Source organism: Antechinus flavipes, chromosome 1 (assembly GCF_016432865.1).
Source record: "Antechinus flavipes isolate AdamAnt ecotype Samford, QLD, Australia chromosome 1, AdamAnt_v2, whole genome shotgun sequence".
NCBI classification, from domain to species: Eukaryota; Metazoa; Chordata; class Mammalia; order Dasyuromorphia; family Dasyuridae; genus Antechinus; species Antechinus flavipes.
The window spans coordinates 8269529-8292025 of record NC_067398.1 but is presented as its reverse complement, the minus strand read 5'-3'; the positions used below and the strand labels follow the sequence as shown (position 1 = coordinate 8292025).

General features: G+C 41.8%; 1 protein-coding gene across 3 annotated transcripts in view; it reads left to right on the top strand.

Annotated features, from left to right (window-relative positions):
• POU6F2 (POU class 6 homeobox 2) overlaps positions 1–22497 on the top strand; it is a 471135-nt gene that overhangs the window by 85929 nt on the left and 362709 nt on the right. For 2 of the 3 annotated variants that reach the window (XM_051978676.1, XM_051978666.1), the window contains exon 1: positions 7477–7672. In XM_051978676.1, coding sequence (XP_051834636.1) covers positions 7501–7672 — 172 coding nt within the window. In that variant the 5' untranslated portion in view covers positions 7477–7500. Of the gene's footprint in view, positions 1–7476; positions 7673–22497 lie in introns of those variants that run through there. The other variant, XM_051978682.1, reaches the window with a different exon arrangement.

Here is a 22497-nt window from a genome sequence, read left to right as displayed (position 1 = left end):
ACACACACACACACACACACACCCCTCCCTGGCTAAACAGGCCCTTTCCTTTTTTCATCCAGGCCCCTCTGGATTCTTATTTAAACCACATTTCTACCTGTGATCAGGGGAAGGAAATAGAGCAATATTTAATCCCAGTGATTTTCTCTGTTCCATGAGTCACCCGATTAAGATGCTCAATTAAGAGTTCACACAACTAGCATTTTTGAATGCTTCAGGTAAGCACATTGGAGAGAGCATGAAGAAATTCCCCTGACATGCAATTATAGTAATGCACAACTCCTGGAATTTCATATTTTGACTAAGTATTCTTGCTCACTAGGTACTGATCTCAGTTGTTTGTGTGTTGCTGAAGGATTGATAGTATTGCCAGCACTCTAAATTCCAGAACCCTGGAACAAACCAAGTTGTCCCTCCCTGGTTTTGTCTCTGTCTTAAAGTCTTCAAGAAGCAAAAGAAATGACTTCAAGGATCCTACCCTTGAGATGATCCTTCATGGAGGATTTGTAGGAAAAATTTGAACAACATTTGCATAGGACAGGATGTGGAGAGAATTGGTAGAGGAAATATTTAAAATTTCACTACAGTTCACAGATCTTTAGAAAGATCAGAATGAGTAGGAGAGAAAAACATAAGAGCGATCAAAGATCTCAAGGTCATGCCATGTGAGGATTTGTCAAAAGAACTAGTAATGTTTAGCCTGGAATATTTGGAGAAACATACTAATTGTTTTTAGATATTTGAAGGGCTGTCATGTGGAAAAGGGAGGGTTAGTCTTGTTCTTCTCAGCCTTGGAGAGAATTAGGAGGTATTGAGGGGAGGACAATGCAAAGAAACAAATGTCCACCTGACAAAAAAGCTTTCTATAAAGTAAAGCTGCCCCAGAGTAGAATGGGATCCCTTGGGAGGTTTTGGAGTCCTCCAGGATAGAGTTCTTCAGTCAAAGCCTACAAGAACACAGATTAGGTATATTCAAATATGGTAAACTGATGGCCAGCAAGACTCTTCCAATTTGGAAATTGTGATTCTAAGGCACTTGCTGCAAACTTACCTAGAAACCAATGACTTCAATCTGATGGGAGGAAGGAATGATCTCTTGCACCCTAGAAATAGCAAAGTATTTCAAAACAGAGGATTTTCAATTTAGAGAATTTTACTGGACTTTAAGCTTAACATGAGTCATTAGTGTGATATAATAGCACCTTCCCAAAAAATAAATCTTGATGCTATGATGAGCTGCATAAGGAGGGGCAGAGCTTCCATTGCTCAGGTGGTGTTTTGTCCTACTGTGTTCCTGCTCTCATCAATCAGAATATACTGTTTCATTCTGTGTAACACATTTGAAGAAGGACATTGATAACCTGGTGATGATCTGAATTGAGGGCAGAAATACCCACAACAGTGAAATCATAGTCCATACAAAAAGATCAGAGGAAGCTAAAAAAACAATCAGAGAAGAACAAGCAGAATGGTGAAGGGTCTTGAATCCATTCCCTATGAGAATCAGTTGAAGTAACTGGGAATGTAGCTTAGAGAAGCTTAGATTCAGGGGTAACATGGGAGCTGTTTTCAAGTATATGAAAGGTTATCATTCAAAGCAGGTGTTCAATTAGTTCTGTTTGGGCCCAGGGAGCAACAGGAGTAATGTGCACTAGGTGCAAAGGGGCCATTTAGAGAAGTGATGGGTTCTCCTTCTTTTTCTATTGGAGAGCCCAATGGACACTTTGTGGGGGATAATGAGAGTTTCTTTTATTAAATTAGATGATCACTGAAGCCCCTTCCAAGTTTAATCTTATGATTCTTAATTACTTTGGGTCTTAACTACATGATATGGAGTTTCATAGTCAGTTATCACTGGGTGCTTTTATTCTAAACAGCTTGTTTTGAAGAAAGTAAAGTCGGGGAAGTGACCTGTCCAGGGTCATACAAGAAATAAGCAGGATGTTCTCAGAAAACAAAAAAAGACCTGGGAAGTCCTCCATGAACTCAAGCAAAGTGAAATGTACTTTATACAAAGTAATAGCAATGTTCTGGATTGGTCAGCTAGAAATGACTTGGCTATTCTCAGCAGTACAATGATCCACAACTACTCTGAAGGATTTATAATGAAAAATTCCATCCAACCCAAGAGAAGGAACTGATCGTGTCTGAAAACAAATCAAAGCATTCTTCCCCCTCCTTCTCTCTCCCTGTTTCTTTCTTTCTGTGTATGTGTCTCTATCTCTATCTCTGTGCTTCTGTCTCTGTGGGTATCTCTGTCTCTCACTATCTCTCTATGTGTCTCTGTCTCTATGTCTCTGTCTTTTAACTTTATTTTTCTTGATGGTTGTTTTTTCATTAGGTTGGGAGATATATGTTTTCTTTTACAACATGACTTTTATGGGGAAAAAAAGTAAGCATCAGAGGTAGGATCTGAACTCAGGTCTTCTGATTCCAGATATAATATTCTCTTTCTTTACTGCATCATACTGGCACTTATCACATAGGTTACTGTAGGACTGAAGTAAGGGACTGAATGTGAAGGGTTTGGCAAACCATGGTCGTGGTGATGTGGTAGCAGCTGTGGTGGTACAAATGGCTCACTACTGGCAGGGGCCACAGTTGTGGAAGTGATGGCAAGGAATGGAAGGGACTGGAGGCAGTGAGTAACAGCTGGTTTTAGTACCAAAGGCTGGATATTAACCCACAATGAGAGTTTTGCTTTTGACAGACTTCATTAAGATAATCAAAAGCTGATTATTTAACATGTCTGTAATTTGAGCTCATTTTAATGTAATTTTGGGGTTTTGATGAAAACACAGAAGCTTCTTCCCTTCTCAGGTGGCTGTGATTTTTCAGATAAGAAAGAAATAATACTCAGGGTGAGGACTGGTTTCATTTCTGCAGGTCAAATGGAATGGTTTTTTTTTAAGAATTATTGGTGAAAGAAGAGAAGGATATAATCAGAGGATCATTGCATTTTAGTTATTAACTCACCCCCTTGTAGAGATCTTTTAGATTTAGCATTGGCAATAACCTTAGAGATCAGCTACTCTCTTCCCCTCACTTTAAAGGTAGGGAAAGTGAGATCCAAGGGAAGTGAGACATTTCCAAAGCCATGGGATTATTAAGAAGCAGAGATGCTATTTGAGTCCATATGCCTTGATTCACATTTTATGGCATAAAATAATTTATTCCAACCCCTTCCTTTTACAGAGGAAGGTGATTTATAATCTTCTCTTTACAATACCTTATAGTGCTTTAATTTAAACATACTTACAAAAACTGTAGAATGAGTCTTACATATATTAACTAATTTAATCCTTCCTTTTGATCCTATAAAATAGATTCTGTTATCATTCTCATTTTATAGGTAAAGAAGTTGAGGCAGACAGAAGCTAAGTGACTTGCCCAGGATCACCCAACCAGTTGATATCTAAGGGCAGATTTGAACTTAGTTCTTCTGACTCCAGGCCTAGTGCTCTAACCATTGGGATATCTTGCTGATTCCTATTCAATTTCATTTTGTTGTTTTTTTTGTTTGTTTGTTTTAAAATATTAAGAAAATCTTCCAATTATATTTCACCTTCTCAGTGATAAAAACAATTGATATTTTGTTAAGGGGAGGCCATCATAGCTTGCCCCTTAGTCCATTTTCCACAACTGAGATGATCTTTTATTCTCACTCATCAAACTCCAATCACTGCCCTCTCCCTTCCCTGGCATTTTGGATGTGGACACTACTGGTTTCTTGGAGCAAACACAGGAGATAAATGAGAGGCCAAAATTCAATGTAATGCCTTCAATAGCTCTTCCAATCAACATAGATGAGGACAATTGTTGAAAAATTAAAGGTTTGCATGACATAGGCAGGAAATCCCATTTAATCCCTCTGGTTGTAATGGATCCCATTTGATTATTGGGTCACTGGACATAAATAAACAGCTGTTTGCCCACTGGATAGATTCACCTTCTTGGACTCTGCCCATCTACTCCTCCTAGTCCACAGTTTTCTTAGGATTGCATCACTGTCTCATTTGCCTATTTGAAAGCCACCCTTTGGGCATAGAAAACAAAACAAAGCAAAGCAGAAAATGGCATTGGGTAATCAGGACCTAAAACCAAGGTGCCCAAAAACCATGGAGGGGATGGCACAAAGGTGGGTGAGTTCATGCCATGCGCAATCACAAATTACTCACGTGGCCCAATGGAAAGGTGATGGAACTGGGACTACAATGCCTGGAGCCCATCTCCCCTTTGCTTTATCCTAGGAGAGTGATTGTAAAGTAGTGGCTTAAACTCTTGGAGATTTATTCTTTTCATCTGTTAAATGGGTATGATGTTGCCAATAGTACCTACCCCATAGATACTGTGTTTTGTGAAGTCAAGGGAGATAATATCTACAAGGTGTTATATGGAGAAACCATGTCAGCTTTTTTTATATATAATCATATGGATATGAATAAATGTTAGGGCTGTGGGTTTGAAGTCCATTGGAAGTTAGTTGCTCCATTATTGGCTTCCTGTATGAATTTGGGGTTCGGTTTTTTTCAGCAGGCATGTGGCTTGGGTTTATGATTCCCTTATGAGGTCTCCCCTGATCCTTTCCCCTGCCAGTTATGAGAAGCCAGAAAATGTTTGGGAAGAGGCAGAGGTCTTGGGACATTGAACTGGGGAAAAGGGGTTACCCGAGGCAGTACAGTCAAGCAAGAAAGGGACTTGCTTCTTAGTAACTTCCTATTTAATGAATTGTGCTTAACTAACTTCATTGCAACACGGATATTTTTACCCTTCAGAAGATCTGCAAGTGTTGACATCCCCCTGTAAATTTTGATCCCCTTGAGCAAAGCTCAGTCACTCCACCCTAGTTACACCTCTGGACACAAGGTCCGATTTCCAAGTATTGTCCCAGAATAGCAGATGAGCCTTTTTGCTTCCAAAGAAGTGATTCATCTAATTAATTGATTGATCGATGCTTCCTTAAGATATCGAGTAAAACCAGTAACCCCCAAATTAAAGACTGTTCAGAGGCTGTGGCTTATGATGCAAGAAGGTAATTGTATAGGTTAAAGAAAGGGGTAAATTCCATGAACTTTGAGTTCCTTTTCCCTACTCTCCCCACAAAATAACATCAAGAGGTTCAAATAATGAACACAGTAAATAAAATGCAAATATATCATGAGCAATTTAGCTTGCCGATATTATGGATCGGCTGCTTCGATTCCATTGATTTTATTTCAGATATTTACAATGCTGAGACACAAGCCTAATTTATTTCCTGAAGAGTTCAAGGCAGGTATCATTGGCTAAAAACACCACACACACACACACACACACACACACACGCACGCACACTCACATGCACACACACACATACATACAACAATGGAGTAATGTTTGGGGCGCTATCTGCAATAATCTAATGCTGACAGAGAGCAGTATTTTATTTAGTAATTAACAGTGTAAAGGGGAGAGAAGCTGTCATGTTGGTTCTTAAGCTGGGGAATGTGATGAAAGATGATATCTGCGATCTCATCCTTTCCACTTGTTTAGAATTGTCAGGATGAGAAATGTCAGCATTATGAAAGCTCAGCTCTGCTCTTGATATGATAAAACCCTTCAAAAGCCAGTCTTTCTCTCTCCCTCTCCCCCTTCCCTTCTCTCTCTCTCTCTCTCTCTCTCTCTCTCTCTCTCTCTCTCTCTCTCTCTCTCTCTCACCCCCACTTGCTTTTTTATTTATCCTGTTTTGTTAGATGGCAGAAATATAATTCTTTTCTTTCTTCCTATTATAAGCCACCATTTTTGTTTTATTATATGTTTCACAACCTCTAATGCCCCACTGAAAATTACCTTGTTAAATGACAGTGTTTCAGAGCCATGAATCCTTTCCCCCATTCCCTCTGAGATTTGAAACAGTCAACAGACTGTAAAGAATAAATAATAAAAAAGTATTGATTATTTTGATGACTGTGAGATTCAATTAAGTATTAATTTTGCCCTCCAGTGGACCTATCAAGGTATTCAAAAGGGAGGATTCGGCTCAGCTAAATGCGGGCTGAGTGCTCCAGCCTTAAATAGGGAGAAAATGTGTTTACCTACAGTATTTGAAGGGAGAGGAGTGCATTGATGCACAGAGTCCGATATTTAAGTGCTGGGCAAATTAAGCCCTGGTGACAGTGACATTGTTTTCAGGGAGATGAGTATTGACCAGAGAAGTGCATTTCATGACAGCTTAAACTATCGCTATTGATTAACATTTTCATAGATTATCATGTGTCATATCAAATCCACTTTCCAGACATGACTACATTAAAAAACCCTCAGGCGACCTCGGGCCAATGTAAAGAGGGGACCTAGGGTGCGGGCTGACCGGGCTGCTTCCAAGCTGGGCACCTGTTCCCTGTTTGGGAGCCACTTAGGCGTGAACTTGGTCAGAAATAGCTGCCGTGGGAGCCCAGGGAGGTCACTCGGGTCCTTCCTCTCCCTTCTGCTACTGATCTTTCTGCTCCAACAATACTATACATCTTAGTTTGCTAACTGCCTAATAGAGTGTGCTTGGGAATCATACTAACCCCCAAATGCCCTCTGACTGAGCTGGAGAGAACACAGATCCAAATCAGTAAGGGATAAAAAAAAAAAAAAAAAGTTGAGTGTTGGGGTGGGAGCTGTGTAATGGGGTTAAGAGTGGAGCGGTGATTTTTGTGGCCATTTTCTCTTTGTATATGGCATGAGTGCCATGTCCCCTGTATATGATTAACTGGAAATCATTTCAGCTGATACATATCATCTCTGTCTATACCTATATCTATATCAATACCTAACCTACTTCTACATCTATACCTATATCCATATCTATGGTTTTATTTGTTTTTTAAATGTTCCTCAGAATTGGGGATGGCGTGGAGAAGGGAGTTTCTGCTCCAATTTGTAAGTGGGGTTATTTCTATATTGGTTTTATATGAGAAATAGCTTTTATTTTCTCAATCCCCCCTCTCTCACTCCATCCCTCCCATTTTCCTTTTGCTCTTCTGCTAGGAAGTAATGCTTTAAACAGCTTCTGGTTCCTGCCTGGAAGGGACTCTCCCTTCAGAAGGAGTTCCTGCATCCCAAGCCCCGCTCCCTCTCCCTCTTTATTTCCCCTCCATTCCTTATTAAATCCAGAACAAGGTGTAAAAACATCCCTAGCCAAGCCCATCCCACAATTAAAGCAGTGCTGCTCATGTGGCTTTCAAAGAAGTTTTTCCTTGCAAGCATCCTGCATCTCTCCCATGCTGGCTGCACTTTAATGGGGGGTGGGGGGGAGTAATGGAAAACTCATTGGATCCGTAATAGCTCTTCACTTGACTGCAGCCAGCAATAACGGCAGGAGCAGCCCGAGATAAGAGAGAGAGGAGAGAGAGAGAGAGAGAGAGAGAGAGAGAGAGAGAGAGAGAGAGAGAGAGAGAGAGAGAGAGCGCACGCCAGCCAGCTAAAGCTGCCACTTTCTTCCCCCCTCACTCCTGTTCCCCGTCCTAGGATCCAATGATAGCTGGACAAGTCAGTAAGCCCTCGCTGCTGCTGTCAGTGCGGAGTGAAATGAATGCAGAGTTGAGAGGTGAGGACCAGGCAGCGACTCCAGACAGCGAGCTCAATGAGCCCCTGCTTGCGCCCGGGGAATCCAATGACAGCCAGGACGCTCCCAGCAAGCTCTTCGGTAAGTGTGGCGACGTATTTCATTTCAGCCCGACCGTGTTGTCCGGAAGAGCAGTTGCGTTCCCCTGTCCCTACCCCTCCCCCCTCCCCTTGTCGAGGTATTCGGCCCCTTTCCTCCCGAGTGCCCAAAAGGGAGTTGGGGGCTGCGGGGGCTCAGCCCTCCGGCGGCTCCCGGACGCCTCCTGGACCGCCCTCCAAACTTTGAGCCCACCAGCAAGTTAGGGCACGCCGCCGTCTGAGCTGCCCGCCACCTGTCTGTCCCGGGGTCCCGAGCAGATCTGGAGGATCGCGGACGAGGGGAGGCGGCAATGCTCGGGATCCGGGTCCCCTCGTGTTCGGGGCGAAGGGCACCTGGCAGTGATTGAATAACTATTCCCCCTCCCCGGTGGGCTTGTGGCGGCTCTGAGCAAGGGGGAGTGGCTCTCTGTAGTCGAAAGGGGAGAGAAGAGGACAAAAATGCCCACGGAGATCCCTCTGGCCAGATCAACAAAGGCCATACCCCAGGGGGGCCGCGGAAAGGCAGGTTGTTTTGTCCATTTCCACCGGAAGGATTGCGTTTGGTCCAAGGGGCCAGAACGTGGTCGATTTCGGTATCCCCCGTGGCCCTTTCCCTACGTGGTTTCAATCCGACACCTAGTTTCCATCCGAGCCGGTTTCCGTGGAAGCCACAGTTTTGAGCTCAGTGGCCTGAGGATCCCATAAACTTCCCCATCTCGGGCACCAAAACAGAGCAGGAAGAAGAGTGGGGCCGCCTCGGCCGGCCTAGACGTTTGTCATTCAAACAGATGACACCCTGTGAGGCAGCCCAGGCAACAGTGATCTCTAATCAGAAAGGGGAGCAGAGTCGTGGAGGCACGGGGCCAGGACTGATGGATGGTGATGGATGTCTCTGCCTGAGCAGCATTTCATGGCACAGACGTGGCATTTTGTTTTCAGAACAATTACTCCTCAAAGTGTTCCTTTTAATTATTTTCAGACATCACTTTCTGAAAAGGAAAAAAAAAAATAGACAATACCCTAGCAAAGTCAGCCTGGCTTGATGTGAGTGAGGAGAATCTGGTGGCTGGGATTTCAGAAAGCCTTCCTGCTGCATGGGGTCCAGCCTTTAAAAAGTCTCCAGGCTGGGGTTAATATCAAAGTTGGTGATTTTGCCCCTGGGGCAGAATGGACCACTCTGGTTAGCATCTCTAGGATGTTTTTTAACGTATCTTTTCTCACCATTTGGGGCACTTAGGGTATCAGGCTGAGCATTTTAGGGAGAAACTTTATTTGAGAGATAGGATAGGATATTATTAAAACACAACCCAGATCCAGATTTTGTGCTCACTTGACAATAGACTAGAATCCAGTTTCAGGATGTTGGTATTCACCTTTCTTCTGGGGAAATCAACCTTCTAGCTTCAATATCTGGGCACCAAGTCCAACATTCTCATTTTAATCAGTTTTGTTCCAGTAAGATATTGGGATGTGTGTTGAATTCTAAAATTCATGGGAAGCACGATTAGTAATAAACACCAGAATTTCCTGAATTTCCCATTGCCTTGTTTGCTGGAGAAGAGAAGGAGGTTAGGGAGAGATGGGTCAAGTGATGTGCTTATAAAATATATTTTAGAAGCTTATGTAGTTTTAATCTGCCTGAAAAGATCAATATGGAATAGTTTTTTTGACCCTCATGCAGTGAATTCCACATTAACTATAGATGATGTATTACTGAGCTGGAAACAGTCAGTGCCGAAAGTGGGCATGAATCCTTTTCAGTTGCTGCCTTTGACAACAGTCACTCCGGTCCTTCTGAGTGACTAGTTTTCTCTCAAGTAAACCCATAAATGAACGAGTAGTTTGTCTTGCTGAGAATAGACAGAGCTCCTCCTCTACATGTCCGTTAAGTTCTCCAACAGGGATAATTGTGGCCAACTTTGTTTTTTCTGGGGGGAAAATGGATCAAATTATCAATAATAATAATGTGAATAAAATTTTAAAATGATGAGAAACATTCGTTTTCTAGACCAGAAAAAAAAAAAGTTTGGGAAGCTTGTGATTTGAGCAGGATACGATGGCTTAGTTCATTTTTTCCCTGGAATCCCTTGACTTATTTGTATGTTGCATCCTTCAGGTCCTTATTTTCTGGTTTCCTATATCTTATATCCTGTGAGAATAGACCAACAAGCCTCTAGATTGTGTTCTCTTAGCCTAGGAAAGGGCTTTCATGTTTACCAGTGTCTATGTGGCTGTTCAGTCTTATGGTCAATGGGTCCCATCTTTTAGTAACAGGGAATACACAATAAGAAAATAAAGATCATTTCTGGAAACACAAGGAAAAGGAAACCAGGAGAAAGGAATTATAAATTTCCACATGCAAGCTAGACCTTTGTCCTTCAACTTCCTGAAGACATTGTTGAAAAATATTGAGAGGATCACACTCATACAGGGGCTGACTTAATATAAGCCTAAGTTGTTTCCTGGGCAAAGAACTTAGCTTTGACTTAAGAATGAGCTCCACCAGCCAAAGTCTGTCTCTCTTGACTTGAGATGTCTAGACAAGAGTCTCATGGATCCTATTCCAATGGGAGCAAATGACACCTACAAAACAGCTTTCCTAAATTAAAGATTCTTTTTCTCAATATTTTTCATTAGGGCCCAATTATATTGTGACTTTTCTCGGGGAGACTTGCATTTGGCAGAATGCTTGAGAACATGCAAATCTATTTTTTTGATTTAAAAAAAAATCAGGAAATGGAAGTGGGAGTAATGGTACAGAAAGGAGAGGTACTCATACTAAAACCAAAGCAGGTGGAAAGGAAGCTTTGCCAAGATTCACAAAGAGCCCAAGAGTAGGATTAGGGAGCAAGAGTAAAGCAAACAAAGAGCCTCCTTTTTCTTGCTCTTGCCATTGTCGTGTGTCGACTCTAGGAGAGAGTCTCCCATCCAGACTTTATTGGGTGGTTCGGCCGATGAGGTCCAGAGTTAGTACCTGTGCCCTAGCCCTCTGCCATGTCCGGTGCGGGCCCAGCCCCCTCCGAATGCCCTCTGTGAATGAACAAAGGAAATCCCAGGAACAATCAAGCCCTTTATGTTTTTCCCTAAATTATACCCTGACACTTTGAGCATCTTGGGGGAAACATACTGAGCAGAAATCGCCAATGCTTTGAAGAGCTCAGAAGAAGTGAGCGGCCAGATGCCAGAGTGAGCAGGAAGTTCCAAAGAGGGCCCCTGTGTTCTCTGAAGTAATTATAGCAGGGGTAATGCTTTGCTTAACTTGCACGGCCGTCAGCATGATAGCACACTTATGAGAGATAAATCTGCCTCGTGTGGAGGAGCCGGGGCCGAGAAATCATTAAGTGGGGTGTTATTTATTCGTGTAAATCCTGAGAAAAAGCTTGCTTCTTGGGTCGACTTGATGGCATGGCAGGAAGCCCCACCCTGGGTGTGAAAATCCAGCTCCTGTGTCAGAGGAGGGCTGTCCCAGGGTCCTCCTGACTTCTTGTGCTTCGGATTAGGAGTAAATGAAGGATTTCCTATAGGGCAGCTGTTTTCTATCTCCTTAACAAGAGCCACACTCTGAATGGGGATCACAAGTGGCCTTTAGGTTGAGGAGGTGAACCTGCTTCTGTAGTGACATTTGTACCCTCTGCATCAAACGTGGAGCTTTGCAGTTTGTGTACCCAAGCAACCTTCCTTCCTTCACAAAGGGAGTAATCAGAATTTAAAATAATTGCATCCCCTACTCCATAAGAGGAAGGGCCCTTAAAAAATAGAACACATAGATTGGATGAAGTGATATACATAGTCAAGTTTTTCCCAATCCAGTGTGCTTAATTCGGTCTGAAAAGTTAGGCCTCATGGAAACATGTCTTAAACATTTCCTCTCTTCTATTTGAGCATGGAAGGATGAATTGTTAGCATGTCTCCTCCTGGGAAAATTTTACTTGTTTCAACTTCAGTCTCATGATTGCTTTTCATCCAGTGATGACGTGTCTCTCTCTGCTTGGATTTTGCTTTCGAGTAGCACTGGACTAGACTTGAAATGGACAGGGCCTTGGACTGAGGCTTCAACAAAACATAATACAGAAAGTAAAATTGATGCCTGTGTTTTTAATACTGTATTTTTCCAGAATATAAGAAATTGCGTGTATACAATTAGGCTGGAAAGAGAAGGTATCTAACCCTCTCTGAAGAGGGTTACAGGTTAGGCTGGGGAATTGTTACTAGAAAATCTTCTGTCTAAAGGACTGGGTAGCTGGTGTGTGTGTGTGTGTGTGTGTGTGTGTGTGTGTACTATATTCTATACTTTTGTGTCTCTCTTTTATTGAAATTATTTATTGGGAGAATTTTTTGAAAATTACCATCCAGTTTGACTTGATGAGAATTTATTGCAGCTACATTTCCAGCTACAAAAAGATGAAAGAATAAATTGTCTTTCACCCCTTGAGACAGTGGTCTCTGCAGGTCAGAGTGGAGGTCATTGGCGGGGGATTGTGGGGAAGCCTGCGCTTAGACAAATCGTAGCCCCTGCTACAGCATCACTGATTTCCTCACTATATTTAAGGGTCTCTGTCAGGGAGCTCATGTTTTCGCTGATAATAATTTGCTCATAAAATGCATTAAGGGCAAGACCTTAGAACACAGGGCCTCACCCCAGGAGGAATTTGGTGGTGGTAGTGGGAAGTGTTTAGGATCTGACAGAGAAATGCACAAGGGTAGAATGTTTATTTTGTTTCAGGAAATTTAAGAGTTATTCTATTTTTATCAAAGTAAAAATTCACATTTCTGTTGAAAGAGAGGAAAAGAGTTTCATTGGTAAATATGGGGATTCTGTCTCATAAGGGGAAAATAAAAATTACCCATGGCATGATTTGAGAATTCGTTCCTGGGATGATACAGTCATTTTAAGTTTGTTTAATACTAGTGGTAACCAGTAGTCTTCTCAATTTAGTCAGAAACTAATTGTGATGGCATCAGAATTGCATCTTTGGATGTGCTTTGATACCTGGTGATCAAGGGAAGCCGTGTGCATTTTAGGGGTGTTTCTGGGAGCTCTTTTATCTAACACACAGTGGTTGTTATGCGGTGGGGATGTTACATGAGTTTTGACAATCTTAGTTGCCATTTACATATATGTATATCTTTATAAAAATATCCCTAGCTGCACATGAGGAAAGGACCCTGCTCTTTTAAGCATCTGGTAAGAACCCTGCAATGTCCAAACTGTGAGCCATGTATTGTCAGTGAGCCGTCACAATTTCCCAGAAGTGCTTGGTTGGGAGACAGCACATGAATGTGACATAAGACAGTGAATTGATCCCTGCTTCCTTTCTCTTCTCCTTCTGCCAGAGAGGCCTGATGTCTGCCTTCAGGTCAGAGGTTGGAAGGTGAGGAGAGAGTTACCTGTGTGTCTCTCAGTCTTTCTGCCTATTTGGCTTTGAATATGTTTGTTTTGCAGTGAGGCATATTTTATATCCAATGTGATAAGTCAGTGAATGAAATTCTCGAGGAGTGGTCTTGAATTTTTTTTCCTGTGATATTTTGACACAAGACTTTCCTGACTTGCTTTAAGGGTTCCAGCTCCAGATCTTTAGAATCATTTTAAGATGGTCTGAATACTTTCTAGAACTGATCCCATTTGGGTCGAGCAAAGCTTCCCATGTTGTTTTTCCTCAGAGATGGCTTGCTAATATGAAGCTTTCCTACTAACCAAACTACAGAATAATTCATAGTAAGCAAAAGAGTGCTCTGTGTGTGTGTGTGTGTGTGTGTGTGTGTGTGTGTGTGTTGGGGAAGAGGCTTTAACCAACATTTCCAGCCCCAAAGGGTCTAAATCCTGAAACAAATTTAATTGCTGGTGGACATTATTCTTCTCAAGAATTAACCAAATCAAATTCTCCCCTCTGCTTGCCCTCCACAAGGAAAGAAAAGACATAAATGGCTAACGGTTTCAAAGGGCATTTACTTGTTACCTGACAGCAAACAGACTATTTGAGAGAAAGCTGGTGCTTTCTTTGATTGAAAATCTTGCTGGTTTATGTTTAGTGATTAATAATACATCAGACATTCACACATTAAAAAGGAAGTGGATGGAAATAGGGGAGGAGAGGCCCTATGGTGACATTTTGTTTGCTCTTCGTGGATTTCTGATTCCCTGGGCCCTCCACAGCAATGCATCCGGACTCACAGGAAGAGCAGGAGTCTTCGGTGCCCAAACAGGCACCTGGCACCATTTAGCATGGCTCCTGATTTTCCTACGTGAAAGCAAAAAGATAGAAAAGTGCTTCTTTCTGCCAAGCTGGCACCTTGTCAGGGGGCAATCTGGAGAAAGTTTCCTGCTGTCAGGTTAATAAATTTTTTAAAAATATCCAAAGGCAGAGGTAGCTGGAGAAAGCTCATAGTAACAGTTGCCATTCTCTGGTGGGTTGATTTTCTCTTTAATATCCTATGGAGCTCTGGATTTTTCTTGTTTGGTTGTCCACCTGGGTCTGCTCTCTCTTGGCACGCTCAGCTCTGATTTCTTTTTTATTGATGCCATTTAAATATTTTCATCTTTATACTCGGGCTTTAGTTTAAGAAAAAATTCCCTTCCAAACCTCTGCTTTCATTTCTGAAGAGAAAAACAATTTGCCACAAACATTTACATATATCACGCCCATATGTACTAAATAGACACATATGCTTATATATACTCTTAGGGGGATTGGATCTGTGATTTCTTTAGTTTGTGGGTAGGTGTATATGTGTGTGTGTGTGTGTGCGCACATGCTTACATACATGTAAGTATGTGTGTGTATAAACACAGAGATATAAATGTGAATTATAATCACCAAACATCTAGTATATATCAATTGCACATCATAATGCTTGCTTATTTCAAAAGCTTTTAGTACTCTACTTTTTGTGCATTTGATTTCAACCCATAACATCACCGAAACATTCAAATTCAGTTCCTTTCCAAGGAAGTCCTTTGGGCTTTCATCAATGCCCCAGTGTCCCCCTTCCCCTCCCCCTGCCCTTAAAGTAATCTGGCCGGGTTTCTTTCTTTTAATGTAAATTCCTGCCCCGCGTTTCTCTCTCTGGAGAAAAGTCAGAACCCATAACAGTCTGAAGCTAGGGCAGACTTGTCCTGGTGACATCTCTTGCTCTTCGATGTGATACTGTTTTGCTGCTATCAGAAACAGGACTAAGCCCCTTTTAGCGTGAAAGCAGAGGTCACACAGAAAAGAATAGTGTTGGAGCTTGGCTGGCTCAAGGAAGCTTGTCCTTCTCAGAGAAATTGAAATTGAGTTTGCTTTGTAAGTATTTGGAAGAAATAAAACCCCAGCTATTTAAGATGGAAAGATCCTAATATTTCTTTTTTTTTTTTTAATCTGGCTGCCTCTTTTGTTCCGAGATGTGACAAGGAAGATGACATTTTTATTTCCAATTTCTTAAGCACATGAATGAATAGAACTCGATGTAAATGTCCATCTCAGAATACCCCTGAAGAACAAGCCAAGTGACCTTCTCTCATTTTTTTAAAGGCTCCCGAGCCTGCTGTGATTGCTGAAAGTGTTAATAAACAACCTCTTTGGCTGGCTCACCAGCAACACTCCTTAAAAATGTGAACAGAAACCTAAGTGCCAGCACTATGAGAAACTGAGTAATGTGGTGTCTGTGAACTTCATGGGCACAGCAGTCTGGGGAATCCTTCAGCTCACGGGAAGGGACATGCATCTTGTGTCTGCTCTGGCAAAATGTGCCTCCTGCCAGACGGGAGGCTGAATGTGCCGATGAACCACAGCATCCGGGCGAGAACCAAAAGGCTTCTTAAAACTGCTTTCCGTGTACTACTTCCTAACAGCAAACATGAAAAGGTTTCTTTAGCAATTCAGCTCGATGTTTACCTTGAGACAGGCTGTATGATCATCCTGCTTGAAGCTGTTTCATCTTTCTTTCTGAGACTGCTCCTGTTTGGCAAACTATTGCACTCCTGCACTTTGGGGGGTCCCTTGAGTTTCATCTGCCTAATGAAGGAGGAAAGGTCCCGGTGGTGGTGGTGGAAGGCCATACAAAGCTGGGAAAGATCAACTTAGCCAAGCTTTAAATTCGGGGCTTAGAAACAACAGACCCTACTTTTGTTCTTTCCCTTGCCAGCGTCTATGGAGTGCACGTGGATTAAGGAACCCATCTAAATGGATGTGTGTGGGGGGGATCTAACGTGTATGTGACTCTGGCTCCTGCTGCACTGTTGACCGTGCCCAGTCAGCAAATAGCCCCCGTATGTTCACCGCAAAATTGATTAAGGCTAATTTACAATTATAAGCTGTTTCCAGTTTGGGCCATTCCTACAATCTCATTTAAATGCAATACTCAATTACTTGGATATCAAAAGGCTTTTGGTTAAGCTCATTTAAATTAATATCCGACCACGGGATGGAGAGTAATGAGAGCTTGGCTTTCAGCATCCTCGGAAGGCAAGTAAGTCTCCATCTCTCTCCTCCTACCCCACTGTGAAGAAAACAGCATGCCCTTCTGCAGGCACGCTGTTACATCGAGGAAAGCCATTCAGGAGCTCTAGAACAGGTTGGCACACTGGAAATGTTTCTTGAAAAGAATATAAGAACTGGCAAGCTTGGGGAAGAGCGGAGCTTTTATCTAGGATATTTTCACCATTTACAAATAGACAATATAGAGGTTCTCTTAAAAAGGCCATCCGTCCAGTGCTTAGCAGAGAGAAATTTCATTTAATTGTTCAGGAGCTATATATGTAGCCAGACGCTATGGGGGCGGGGTTAGACAGCTTTGAAAGGGACAACATCTTCCCAATGTTTAACATTAGACCAAGGGGTCCTATGGGAGGGAATAAAGTTAGAGTTAAGCCTTGCCTCTGAGTCATACTCATGGTATATCTCTCAATGAGTCACTTAATCTTTCAGCGCCTTTGGCAATACTCAAAGACCACAAGGTATAAAGAAAAGTTGTTGCATATGTGGAGGGATTTCCCACACTGGGAGTTTCCTCACTGATAAACTCTTTCCTCTGCACATTCTCTCTCTCTCTCTCTCTCTCTCTCTCTCTCTCTCTCTCTCTCTCTCTCTCTCTCTCTCCTCTTTCTCTGTTTCTCTGTCTCTTGTCTCTGTCTCCTTTCTCTCTTTCTTCCTCTCTCCCCTTTCTCTCTCTCTCTCTCTCTTCTCTCTCTCTCTCTCTCTCTCTCTCTCTCTGTCTCTTTGTCTCTTTCTCTCTCCTCTCTCTCTCTCTCTGTCTCTCTCTCTCTCTGTGTCTCTTTGTCTCTCTCTCTCTCTCTCTGTCTCTTTGTCTCTTTCTCTCTCTCTCTCTCTGTCTCTCTCTCTCTCTCTCTTCTCTCTCTCTCTCTCTCTCTCTCTCTCTCTCTCTCTCTCTCTGTCTCTTTGTCTCTTTCTCTCTCCTCTCTCTCTCTCTCTCTCTGTCTCTCTCTGTGTGTGTCTCTTTGTCTCTCTCTCTCTCTCCTTTCTCTGTCTGTTTCTCTGTCTCTGTCTCTGTCTCCTTTCTCTCTCTCTCTCTCTCTCTCTCTCTCTCTCTCTCTCTCTCTCTCTCTCTCTCTCTCACACACACACACACACACACACACACACACACACACACTCACCACTCCTATATTAAGTTCTATTCTTTAGAGACATTGATGTGGTGATTTATATTTACATATTTATGTAAAGATTACTGAAACCCTTCCCTGATGCTTCCCCTTGGGGTAAAAGTGACCCAGAGTATACCCAGAGTTAGGTTACAAGTTCCTAGAGACCTTACCAAGCTAGAAAAGCCTTTTAGTCAAACCTGGCATTAGACCATGTGTACCACTTGTCTGTTCAGAGAGACTTGTCACTAGATGGCCCTCAGGGGGTAAATTATTTTCATCCATAGCAACTCACAAAACTGTCCTGAGTTGTCTTAAGATGGCTACCCATTCTGGGAAAAAGAGTAATCCTAGGGTGGAAGTCATCACTATTGAGATGTCAGAATAAAAAGAGTCTCATTTTTTCCCCCAGTTAATTGGTTGGCTGGCGTTAGCTGACATTCTTTTTCAATTCAGAGCCCCCTTTGGGGGGCACCTTAGCTGGAGTGGAAGTAAAGTAAGGGATGTCTCTAATATGAAATCTCAAACTGTTTAATTCATTCAGAACTAGTAAAGAAAGAATGATTGCCCTCAAGTCTTGTTCTACCCACAAAGTCAAAAAGGGCAGAAGATTAAACAGAGAACTGTCCCCTGGATTTGGAGAAGCAGGTCAGGCCTTGGAATTGCGATTCATCTGTCACCCTGGCCTTGTTATGTTCTTCACTAGGGCAAAGTATCAAGAAATTGAAGAGGGATAGGGGAAAAAAACCAGTCACCAAAAGGGAGGAAGGCTGGGGCTGGCGGTGTTCACTGGTATCACTTTTATGACAGACTTTAGTTTCATCCCTCCACACAAAGTTCTTTGTTGACATGCAGGCCTCCAATACTATTCAGAAAAAGATTCTCCATAGACTTTTGAAGGAGAAAGGGATCCCAACCAGGCTTTTTAGACAGGGACAACTTCCCCACAGAGTGAAAAGCAGAGAGTTAATGCAGAAATATCGCATTACAATCTGACTGAATATAACATTGTAAAGAGCTAGGTGGAGAGAGCGCTAGATCTAGAGGAAGGAAGATCTGAATTCAAATCCAGCTTCAGAAACTTACTACTTTGATATCTCTAAGAAAGTCACTTTGTCACCATCTACCTCAATTTCTTCAGCTGTAAAATGGAGGTAATAATGGTACCTTCTTCCCAGGATCAAAAGAGAAATGTGTAAAGCATTTCATAAACCTTAAAGCACCATATAAACGCTAGCTATTATTAAATAAAGCTATTGTCTTTAAACATCTTTAGTATGTTGGCTCAGATGAAGGCAGACAACTCAGCTGGATGGAGTATTGAACCGAGAGGCCAGAAGGTCTGGGTTCAAATTCTAGCTCAGATACTTACTAGCTTTGCAAAGTGCACAAACCATTTAATCTGTAAAATGGGTTACCTCAAAGAGTGGTGAGACTCAAATAAAGGAGTGTCTTGAAAGAATTTTGTACATTTAAATTTTCTTACAAATATCTATTATTAATAAAATCTCAACTTGACTGCCATTCTCCATTATCCGTTGAGGTCCTTTCCTCTCCCTTCCTATCCTTAAAAATTTCGCAATAAATAGATACCTACTTTCATAGGATTAGCTCCATTCATCTGTCGAGGGGCGGTGGTAGGAGCAGGGATTTCCAATCCGGTCCGATGATTACACTGGGCTAACAGCAGTTCCAGGTTTTGTCATCCATAGTGTATCAATATGTTTTCATAATGATACAATAACCTGAACTCTCTAACAGTTTACGATCGTTTGGAGAATTCTTATGGATTTGCCGAGTGACGGAGGTTCGAGGAAAGGACTTGAACGCTTTCGCAAACCCCTGACTTGGTGACAGAAAAACTAGCGAGCAACTGTGATTTAGTTGCTAAGGAATCCTATTGATCTGGAGGCATCATTAAACTTGGAAAGTGTTTTTTTTTTTATCTTTTTCAAATCAAGTGGTTGAGGATGCAGGGTAAGAGCCTGTGGAAGTGGTGGCCAGAAACGGGAAAGTGACAAGAGTCTGGATAAGAAGTGAAATAGTCCATTCCCGGTGATGATATTGATCTGTTGCTAACAAAGATGATTTTTTTTTTGCATCACGATAGGCAATAGTCTACATTACATTGTGTGCCGGACTTCCTTGTTCTTAGAGAGCCCGAAGCCTGCTTGTTGCTATTTGCTTTTCATTGACTAAAAACAGTCAATGATAAAGAAAGAACTTGACCAGCCTTAGGAATCTAGCACCAGCAGGCAAAACATCAAGCCAGAAACAGCAGGAAATCAGTGTAATGAGGAGCCCCATAACAGTATCTGCACACAGAGCTTCGTCTTAACATTTGTAATGCTGCTAATTTCCAAGTGCTTTTAAAGAGCTGCTTCCTTCCACATGAGCTCTCAAAACCCATAAAAGTGTGGCAAGGAAAGTAAATTGTTTGTCACTTTCTGACGACCTGCCATATTTATTGTCAGAAGAAATGGACATTAGTTGGAAAAGCAGTTGTTAAAGGCCAAACAATTTTTAAAGATGGCAAAGATGTGTGAGGGCTTTCCTTTTTCTAACAATGAGCCACCCCTTCAGACATCAAAAGACAAGATAATAAGACACTCCAAGCGCAATTCTAGATTATATTCAACATCTAAAGGCTCATCTCTTGTCAGTTTGCATTTACTCTCCCAGGGATGTGATGCTTCTATCATCATTCTGTCAAGAGGAGTCTGGCAGAAGTGATGAGGGCTCTTATTTCACACACTTAGTGTTTTTTATCAAATAGCCCACACTCATTCTGATTCTGCCAAAATGGAGGGATAATTTCAAGAAGGTCATGCACAAGTACAAAAATCTTATATTGATTTGTGTGATTAGGAGGCATTAAAACTGTACATTTATCCTAGCCACAAGGGCGGATTGTCAGTTTATTCAGTAATATACTTTTGTGGCTAGGAAAAAAAAGTGATTAAAATAAAAAAAACAGAAGTTGTATGCTTTAAAGTAAATGTTTTGGGGGCATTTAGAAAATAAATTCAACTGTTTTTGCTGTTGTTAATGTGCTTATGTTGGAAATTCTTTGATCTGTCGTTTAAGTCTTTGGGCAAGATTTTTAAAAATGTGTTATCACAAAGAGTACAAAGGCAAAGCCCCCTCCCTAGGCACGCAGAATGAAGCGAAGGTGTCCAATGATATACTTACACCATCTTTCAGACTGGTTTCATGTGTATCATTCATTCCACATAGATGAAAAGATCATGATGAGCCCCTTTTCAATACAAATTCAATTATAAGACTTTGGTTTGCAATGCTTATCAGCTTTTTAAACTTTCTTCAAAGGGGTATTTTTTTATAATGTCGATTGATTTATCATTTACTTCATTCTTAGCCTTTCAGTTTGCCATTTCTGGAGAAGGCATTGAAGCACAAATAAGGTGGTTTTGTTTACAATTTAATTACTGTTGGAGAAAAGGCAGCCCATTTTGGAATTTTGCTCTCTGAAAAAGACAAATACCTAACAAGAAATAATTATTTAGTGGGAAGGGGGAAGATATTGTGTTGAGGTTTGGGCTACCCTTTTTTTTAACTCCAAAGAAAATAGGAAATTCTAACTTAGAGAATATCTTAAAATCATTTCTCTATTGAATCTGAAATGGCCTCTTGGGGGCTTTTTTTTCTTTAGCATGTATTCCCCTCACTCTGAAGCTCCAGATCTTTTGTTTCGGTCCCTTGCTAATCAGTTGCTCCTTATGGAAAAATGACAAGAAGAAACTGAGGGATGTGAAGAATTTTAGGCTTGACCCCGTCACTGTATCAATAAAAGCAATTGTATTTGGCTCAAATGAAAAGCAGAGTTGAATTCTTTTCTTGATTTAAACTCTTCCACGAGATGAAGCATGTGTGAGAAGTCTGATTGGGCAAACCGGCGTCGGACAAACACAGCCTGCAATATCATAGATCCCATATTGGCTAGGAAACTTAAGCAATTTTGAGAGACTGTGTGTGAGGCGGAGAGGGGGATGGCAGTGAGATTGTGAGTGGGAAGTGATAATGCGGGAGGTGCGATTAGCTGGCCTACCAACAAATGACATCAACAATACTAGACACCTCCTTTTCTTCCTAACCATTTGTTCATTACTTCATCTTGCTGAGAGGAATGGTGAGCCAGGTTTTGATCTTTCTTTCCTCACCCTTGAGTTCCCAAGGACTTTTTTTTCATTCTTTTTTTAAAAATAGATTTCCATGCTATCTTAAAAGTTAGAAACAGAACACTTACTTTTTTTTCTCTTTTAGAAAGGAAGTGATTAATTGGTAGCTGGTGAGTCTGGATAAACAGTCAAACCCATTATTGAGAGCCCTGGAAAGATCCACATGCTTCCCCCTTAATATATGTGATCCCCCAGGGTTTTCCTGGCCCAGTAAATGAAAGGTCAGGCATTCTCTCCTTTCCCATGGCAGCTCTTCTTCCTTTTACCAAATGCATTACTCAATCACAGGATCCTAGGATCTCGGACTAACCTTATGTTCTTTATTGTCAGGATTAACAGGCCCAGCATTCTAGGAAATGCTGTGAAAATAGGTTACGTGGATTTTTAGCGAGGCATTTGCTAAAAATATTCATAATCTCGTGGGAGGGAAATGGAGCGGTGTGGGCACGACAATACAATTAGATAGATTTGGGGCTGATCGAATCTCCAGGCCCAATGGATCATCACTAATGATCTCTTGACAACTTAGAAAATGATCTCTGGTGAAGAATCCCAGAGATGTGTGTTTGTTCTGCTGTTATTCAAAATTTTTGCCAGAGACTCGGATAAAATCATAAATAGAGAACACAGAGCTTGGAGGGAGAGATAATACTAAGTGACTAGCACCTTGCTAGTCATATAAAATAAGGTTCAATAAGTATCAATAAGTCTCAAGTCCTCCATTTAGGTTTTTAATAGCAACTTTCCTGCTCTGCTGCAGTTCGTTGGGAAAGAATCTTTGAAGCAGCAGTTCCTTGTGTTTCATAAGATGACTCGCAGCCAGGCCCAAGCAGATCATCCTTCTGTCAGAAGGTCAGAATCCAGCTGGTATTCTGGGTTGTTATGAGGCCACATTTGAGGAAAAACACAGAAAAGCTGTACTGTGTCCAGAGAAGGGGCAGCCAGAATGGCAAAGAGCCTGAAGTCTAGCTCATATGGGGACAAGCTAAAGGAACTGGGGATGTTGACAAGGAGAAGAGAAGACTGGTGGGGGCAGGAAGGAGGAGG